Source organism: Protobothrops mucrosquamatus, unplaced genomic scaffold (genome assembly GCF_001527695.2).
Source record: "Protobothrops mucrosquamatus isolate PMUCROS unplaced genomic scaffold, P.Mucros_1.0 scaffold5601, whole genome shotgun sequence".
NCBI classification, from domain to species: domain Eukaryota; kingdom Metazoa; phylum Chordata; class Lepidosauria; order Squamata; family Viperidae; genus Protobothrops; species Protobothrops mucrosquamatus.
Window position 1 is genome coordinate 10001 of NW_015391456.1, and position 8742 is coordinate 18742.

General features: G+C 41.7%; 1 protein-coding gene across 1 annotated transcript in view; it reads left to right on the plus strand.

The window, feature by feature from the left end:
- LOC107299853 (kelch-like protein 4) overlaps positions 1–8434 on the plus strand; it is an 11479-nt gene extending 3045 nt beyond the window's left edge. Inside the window, exons 4-10 of the mRNA XM_015829195.1 lie at positions 1231–1443; positions 2370–2556; positions 4006–4230; positions 5342–5504; positions 5683–5895; positions 7688–7859; positions 8124–8434. Of these exons, the coding sequence (XP_015684681.1) occupies positions 1231–1443; positions 2370–2556; positions 4006–4230; positions 5342–5504; positions 5683–5895; positions 7688–7859; positions 8124–8183 (1233 nt within the window). The 3' untranslated portion in view covers positions 8184–8434. The remainder of the gene's footprint in view (positions 1–1230; positions 1444–2369; positions 2557–4005; positions 4231–5341; positions 5505–5682; positions 5896–7687; positions 7860–8123) is intronic.
- Positions 8435–8742: the final 308 nt, after the last annotated feature.

Here is an 8742-nt window from a genome sequence, read left to right on the forward strand (position 1 = left end):
CCCACACATTCACTGCTTGCAAATGCATTGTGCTGAGGACTGCGTTGGAAATGGGCAGAGAAGATAAGAATAACAGATTAGCAGAATTGGAAGGGACCTTGGACCTTGGACCTTCTGATCCAACCTCCTGTTCAGGCAGGAAACCCTATACCATTTTCAGACAATTGGTCTCTTCCTACAATCTTCCAGTGTTGGAGCACCCACAATTTCTGCAGACAATTCGTTCCACTGATTAATTGTTCTCACTGTCAGGAAGTTTCTCCTTAATTCCAGGTTGCCTCTCTCCTTGATTAGTTTCCATCCGTTGCTTCTTGTCCTGCCTTGTGGTGCTTTGGAGAATAGCTTGGCTCCCTCTTCTTTGGGGCAACCCTTCAGATATTGGAACACTGCTATCATGTCATCGCTAGTCCTTCTTTTTATTAAACTAGACATTAAACAACATTTCTTTGTGGCTGCCCCTTAGATATTGGAAAAGGTGGGCTGGCCCAGGAGCAAACAGGTTCAGATCTTATCCAAGCTCAGAGACTCCAGCAAGAGATTTCCATTCCTCTTTAAAAGTTTTACTACTGATCTGGAGTCTTAACCATTTCCTGCTGGCTTCCACAGATAAAATCACTTCCCATAAACAACCAGTGCTATTTTTGAAGTTTGCAACAATTCTTCCCTGGCTCCTTTTTTTAAAACATCACGAGAGGGCAGGAAGGTGTGAGGCCATCACCTCTTTTGTAACTCCCACCAAAGGCCCTTTTCTTGCATTTTTTTTAAAAAGAAAATGCATATTCAGCAAGTTGAGGCACTGAAGAAAACAGCGTCGTGCAGGGTCAACAGCTGCTAGCAAGCAACTGCCTTAACATGCAGGTAACCCCGAGATCTTTTCTTTTTATGAGTTCACACTGCTAGCATTGCAACTCTATAAAAGAAAGGCTAGTGGATGACCCTTTTCTTAAGTTGCTTATAACTTCTGATTTAATGAACTATGGATCCAAAAATGTCAGGAAGCTGGTATTTCTAAAGAGAAAACCAAAATTAGGCTACTTTTCCAAAACACCTGAGGACAAGTCAAGAAGTAAAGGATGGAAACTTATCAAAAAGAGATCCAATCGAGAACTAAGGAGAAATTTTGGAAGAACCTTACCATGGGGAAAAAGTGTAAGCCATTGTGATTTTTTTAAGAGGTTGTATTTTTTTAAAAATGACATTTAAATACCTTTTCTTTATTGTCTTCTTAAGGAACACTTCACCGAAGTCATAAAGAACCAGGAGTTCCTCTTACTTCCTGCTGGTGAAATTGCTAAGCTCCTTTCCAGTGATGATATTAATGTCCCAGATGAAGAATCAATCTTCAAGGCATTAATGATATGGGTTCAGCACGATTTAGACAGTCGGCAACAAGATCTTGGAATGCTTCTGTCTTACATAAGGTTGCCCCTTCTTTCTCCAGAGGTAGGTTCCAAGTGGTGGACTATGAATATTCTCTGAATAGGTTCTTAGGCTGCAGAAGGTGGAAGGAAAAAGAAGAGGACAACCAGCAGCAAGGTGGATGGCTTAGTTACAGTGGAAATGAGTGCAGCAGGTGCAAAAGATCAGGTTCACAAATGTGAAAATCCAAATAAACTGATTTATAGTTAGACAACATATGCACAGGAATCGTCTCAACTAATGGTTAGTACCTGCTTGGAGTCAGATAACGGTCAATGGAATTCAAGGAGGGGGTTAAACTTAATCAGTTTATGGCTACATAGAGATTCTAGATTGATACCTCTTTTAACTTCACCCCAGGTTCTGCCACTCCTTCTCCTACAACAGGTTAGGGATAGATTGTCATGGAGAAGCTCTATCTATGTGGCTTCTAAGAGTAAAAAAAAGACTTTAGTCCAAACATGCAATTAAAACCCTATTATCAGTGGTGGGATTCAGCCAGTTTGCACCAGTTCGACAGAACCGGTAGCTAATTTTTTGTTGCCCAGACCCAGAATGGACTTCCGGAAGCGGCATCCACACAGAGAACCGGTTGTTCACATATTTGAATTCCACCACTGCCTATTATGTATGGTCCCCCATGATTGAGTTCCACAAGTATTTGGTCCATTTCTAAGTACAGTATCTTATGTAGAGTTCATAGGAGCTGCAATAGATTCAGAGAACGCAACTGGAAAACACAATATAGCGTGTTCACTAGGGTTTACCAGACATCTATGGAGCTCCATATTTACCTCATCTAGTGGACATGCACATTAGCTGCACAACAGTTGACCTGGTTCCTAGTTCAGTTAGCTCTGGAAGATAAACAACAGTGTTAATAAGGACTTGCTGATAGAAATGATTTCCTGATTCTTTCAGTAGGAATGATAAGATTATGTTTGCCACAGCTTTTAGCTGATCTGGAAAACAGCCCCATGTTTACGACGGATCTTCAGTGCCAGAAACTCTTAATGGAAGCAATGAAATACCACCTGTTACCAGAAAGGAGATCCATGATGCAAAGTCCCAGGACAAAGCCCAGGAAGTCCACCGTTGGTTGTCTCTATGCTGTGGGAGGCATGGATGCCACCAAAGGTAAAGCCCACTATCCGATAAAGTGGCTTCTGAGATGATATGGAGCTCAGATCAGGATAAATCACCTGACTTCTACAATGTCACTGAACCAGTTGTATGAAATGTGGGATCTGAATGCTACGTGTGGTCTACCAAACTTGCTTTGATGATCCCAAGATTCCCACAATGTCTTATTTTTAGACATGGTGGTTAAGTGGGGAGGGGGAGGAAGAGAGGGAGGAGGAGGAGGAGGAGGCCTGTGATGTCCTTGTGCTCTCTGAGCTTGTTTGTTTTCTTGCAGACATTTCATTGCCAAACTAAGTAACATAATCAGTGCTAGAATGGAGTGGAGTGTACAGGGAGGAGGAGGAGGAATAAAGAGAGGTGGGAGAGGACAGAGAGAAAGGGAGATTTGGATTTCAATTTCCTCTTGTAGAAATGTTGGCCTCACACTTACAGGAAACCACCCTAGAAAAGCAATTTTCGAAACAGGTGGCTGCTGCGGAAATAGTTGTAAAACTGAATGTCTGCACTGATTTCAAGCAGGGCGTTTGGCCACCACCTTTCATTTTATTATGTCAGATGAATATCAATATTATACAGGTGTACTGGATCGCCAACTTCTAAATCGAAAAGCACGGTGCTTTACATTCTGTAGATTAATATATTTTTTTAAAAAAGAAAAACCAGATCGCATTGCAATCCTTGCAAAATCATAATGGCCCTAGGAAATATCAAAGCTGAAGTTACGGTCCTTAAAATCCATACCGAGCGCCTTGCCTTTCAAATCGGAAAGATGGGAGTGGAGTGAATTCAAATTTCATGGGTATAAATAGGATATTCTGCTTTCCTGTGGCAGGTTGCAGTATCTTACAGTGCCCAACTGCTTTTTTTAAAAAACACAAATGTATTCTAATTTTAACGCGTCAGGGAAAATGAAAGAGGAAGAGACAGATGTCTTTGCTTTTGAAATATATAGCTCTTCTTTCTGAAAAAGATGGAAGGATGTATTTTAGATGTTACTCCCAGGAACGCTTGAAGAATTTTGATCTTTTGCAAATTCTAGTAGGAAATTGATCGGTTAGACAACAGCCAGGTGAAATAATTCAGCTTTTCCCTGAGTTTTAAGAATGTTTCACCACAATTCTTGGCTCAGAAAAATGAAAATAAAAAAGGGGTAGAAAATCCCTTAAATGTTCACATCCCGATACAATTTTTCATGCAGATTTTAAAAGAAGCAAAGCACCCTTTAGAGCTATCGTTTCAGTCAGATGGAAATCCTAGCAACTATAGGAAGGTGTTCTTCAAAATCATACTTGTAGCCTGATGCCAATATATGCAGATTAAAATAATGTACTATTGGATGAAACCATTAAACCATTAAATCAACTGATTAAGGAATCACCAACGTGGGAATGTGAGTTCCCTTTTTTTCAGCTACTGCTACTTTTTTATTTATCTTTCCAACAGGCACCACCACCATCGAGAAATATGACTTGAGAACCAACAGCTGGATACAGATTGGAACGATGAGTGGAAGGCGGCTGCAATTTGGAGTGGCTGTGATTGACAACAAGCTCTATGTTGTGGGAGGAAGAGATGGGCTGAGGACATCGAATACCGTTGAGTGTTTCAACCCAACAACTAAAGTCTGGACTGTGATGCCCCCCATGTCAACCCATAGGCATGGCTTAGGTAGGATGGACAGAACCGAGATTCATGAAGAAGTATAGTGAGATATAGATAGATAGTCCTCAACTTACAAGCATTCATTTAGTGGTGGAAATTACGACACTGAAAAAAGTGACTTTTGACTGGTCTTCACACTTATGACTATTGCAGCTTCCTGATAAAAATTTGGGCACTTGGTAACTGCCATGTATTCATGATGGTTACAGCATCTTGGGGTCACCTGATCATCATTTGGGATCTTCCCAGCTGGCTTCCAACGAGTCAGTGGGGGAAGCTGGATTTGCAAAGGGAATCCATGCGATTCATTTAACAACTGCAGTGATTTACTTACCAACCATGGCAAAAAAAGGTCATAAAATCAAGTGTGACTCACGCAATAACCGCCTTGCTTAGCAACGGAACGTTTGGTCCCAATTGTTTGGGACATTAATCAAGGGCTGCCTGCAGAAATGAAACCATTGGTGCATAAGGATCTGCACCAATGTGGCATTCCCATTTCTAGTCCCAATTGGGGTTTTAAGTTCAGAACAACCTGTGTGTGTATGTATGTGTGTGTGTGTGTGTGTGAGAGAGAGAGAGAGATAGAGAGAGAGAGACAGACAGACAGACATCAAGGTTAAGATTCTGACTTCTGATTTGGTATAAGCTTCAGCTATTCAAATAGGCCTGAATGTATTGAGATGAGCTTACAAGAAAAACCAGAACTCAAGAAGAGTTAGTAATATTTATTGAAGAAAGTTAGGAAGCTCTAAGTGTAACCCAATTATTTAATATCTTCAGTGCTCCAAGAGTTACCCTACTTATAAAAAGGTGGTTCACCCCGTTTTTATGTTCCTTATTCTTATCATGTCATGGCATTGACTCCTCCTCCTGGGTGGATGGTCAAATTTCTTCTTGCTTTTAACTGACCACGTGAGAAGTACATCTGGCATCAATGAATGGCCAGACCAATAATTTAAGATTTTGGATTTTGACTTGGAACTGGCTAATAGTTAAGATGTTTGTGGATGCACGTCATTCACTATTGTAGAGTTGGTGACTTCTTAAACAAGTGTGCACTGTTATTCTAAACCCAATATTATCTATTGACCTGTTGTGCATGTTTCATCCTAAGGGGTAGCAATGCTCGAAGGACCCATGTATGCTGTTGGGGGCCATGATGGATGGAGCTATCTAAACACAGTTGAACGATGGGATCCCCAGGCTCGGCAGTGGAATTACGTGGCAAGCATGTCAACTCCAAGGAGTACTGTGGGAGTTGCAGCTTTGAACAGCAAGTACGTGTGGCGAGTTTTTCTCTTTAATCACCAATGCATAGGCTGTTCTTAGGTTTAATATCCCTTTAAGCAGTCCCCCCTGCTCATGATGACTCATTTGATTCTGCCTCCAGCTCTGCCTTCTCTTTTCCTACAGTTAACTCTGTGAGTGTTGTCCTCGTGTGGTTTATTGCGATAGGTTGTATGCAGTTGGAGGGCGTGATGGAAGCTCCTGCTTGAAATCCATGGAGTGTTTTGATCCCCACACGAACAAATGGAGCATCTGTAACCCAATGTCCAAAAGACGTGGAGGAGTTGGCGTAGCAACCTACAATGGGTTTCTCTATGCTGTGGGAGGCCATGATGCCCCTGCTTCGAATCACTGTTCTCGGCTTTCTGATTGTGTAGAAAGGTATGAGCTAATGATAGAAAAATATAGGTGTCCCTTAACCCTAACCGGATACACTACAAAGACAAGTCACTACCCTAAGTCGACCAAGCGTGGCCAAGTTGTCTTGGTCATCGATTTAAAACAACTCACACCTCTTAGTCTACTTACGTGTGGTGAAGGCCTTTAGGTAAGATCCGGAGGTTCCGGATCTTGCCGGGTAGCCTTCACGTCCCTACGGTGAAGGCCTTCAGCGTTCTAAGCCTCAGAGGCCTGGACGAGGTCTCCCAGTCCTAGAACGGCCCACCGGAAGTGCGGGAATGGCCCTTCCGGAAGTCAGTTATAGGCCTCGGAGGCCCAGGCCTGCATCCACGCAGAGAACCAGTTGTTCAGGGATTTGAATCCCACCACCATATCTGTTGGATCTCAACCGATACTGGTCTTATTAAGTTTCTAAAAAAATCTACAGTTTAATGAAGCAATGACCAGCTGAGCCACATTCAAGGGAATAGAAAACGAGAAGAACCATCCTATTGTACCAAATTTACATATATTTTCTTAAAACAAAGCCAATGGTTTGACATGAAACTAATTGTCCTCCTCTGTCTCCTATACTTAAAAAGGCTTTTTAGCTAACTATAAATAGTGGCTTTGCTATAATAAGTTCTCATACTTCTTTCAAGGGTTTGGAAAGACTCCTAAATTGCGACTGATTAAAATATGCAAACATATTAAATTAATGAGCAAGTAATTGCTAAAATAGTCCATATCCCTAGATGGGATTATGATTTAGAGCAGTCTGCTAAGAGATTTTTGCACTGTCTTGCAGATTTATCAGACATCTTTCAAGTAGAAATACCCAAATTTTTGCCACATCGCTCATAGAATATAACTAGCAACATTCTAGATTACGACTGGCTATTAGTCTAGAAAGCCCTCTAGTGGTTGAAAAAGAGATAATTGGATTTCCTATTTCCCCCCTCTATTAATAAAAAGAAGTATTCTACAATTTCTATTTAGGTTTCTGATGAAAATACTGGAGTAGTTTAGCCATTGCTTTATTATTATTCTTTTTTTTAAGTTTTTCACTTGAATCTACAACCCTGGTATTCCCTGGCAGGTTTCTATCCATGTACTCACATAATCTGACCCTAGCAATTGAAATTTTGGTTCCAAATGTGATCATAAGTTAGGATTATCTCTGCTCTGGATAATGTGATTTATACTTTTGTGACTTTAAAACATTCTAAGGATAATAAAATGGTGTTCTCCCCCCCTAAAGCCCATTTCCAAACTATCTTTAGTTCAGTCCCATGACCATGAGATGGGTGGTGGATAAATGTAATAAATAAAATAAATATCATCTCCCATTTAACAGAGGAGCACTCCTGTCACAATTCTCTGATACAATACTTTTGTTTTGATCAATCTCCCTTCTGGGACTTTCTAAGAAAGACTATCTAAGCCAGGCATGTCAAACTTGCGATGTCACGTGACGTCATGCAACATATTGGGACTTTTTCCCCATTGCCGGCAATGGGGTGGGTGCGGTTTTGGCGTGACGCATCCGGCCCGCAGGCCGGCAGTTTGGCATGCCTGATCTAAGCCAACTATCAAAATGAAGCCAGAAGGAAAATTATAACCATGAACCATGAGCTAATGCATCTGAGATACTTTGAAAAACCTGCATAGCTTATGTCTGCAGTAAAATACAAGAAGGGGATAGATATCTTAGTTTAGTAATAGCCATAAAAACAAAGATTTTGCCTCTCTCCTTGAAGTTAGCATCTGTTAACATTGTCTTATAATGTTTTAGGTATGACCCCAAAACTGACACTTGGACCACTGTAGCACCTTTGAGTGTTCCTCGCGACGCTGTTGGGATTTGTACCCTCGGAGATAGATTGTATGCCGTTGGTGGCTACGATGGGCACACCTATTTGAACACAGTAGAATCTTACGACGCACAAAACAATGAATGGACAGAGGTAATTCCTTAGTTACTGTATCTCTGCCCTGATTGCTTAGTCGTATCCCTGTCACGGTGGGCACGGCGGCTCAGAGGTTAAAGCTGAGCATCTGGGTTTAAGTTCTGAGTGCCATGGGATGGGGTGAGCTCCCGTCCCTCGCCCCAGCTCCTGTCCACTTAGCAGTCTGAAAGCGTGCAAACGAATAAGTAAATAAAATCATGTCGACACCTCAAACTTTTGCTAAAGGACAAGGATCTAAGCCAGGCCTTCTCTGTTTTATAGGAAGTGCCAGTCAACGTCGGAAGAGCCGGTGCCTGTGTTGTAGTTGTGAAACTTCCATGATGATCGTTTTCAGGTGTGAGTACATAGCCAAGCACAGCTCCACAAAGCAACCCTGACCGAAGGGAAGAGCTTGTATTCTTGAACAGAAACACTTTTCATGCTGCTTTCATTTCAGAAGAAGCGACAGGGCCGCGTTAATGGGAAACCAAAGTTTGGGGATAACAATTTCTTGAATTCCGAAGATGGGCTCTGCAGGTATCCTATCATCATGGTGATGGACACCACAGTTCAGAGGGCGGCGCTGGGTACATCAAGCGCTTTTATTTCATTCTTTTTATTTTAAAGAGAGCATGACACCTACCTGGAGATAGTCTCATTTCTGTGTCGGAAACAGCCAACGTGCTTTACAACATGAGTGGTATACTTTGGCATAGAATTTCTTACTTTGAAACCTTCTATTTGGCACAAAGAAACAGGCAGATGGCCACTTTGAATTCTGAACTTTGAATCCTTCATTGCTGGAAAATTTGTTCCTGGCTTATCCTAGACAGCTGGATTTTAGGCACCCTTTGATTTTTTTCACAGTGCCACTGATTTTGAGACACGACTGGGCTTTGTG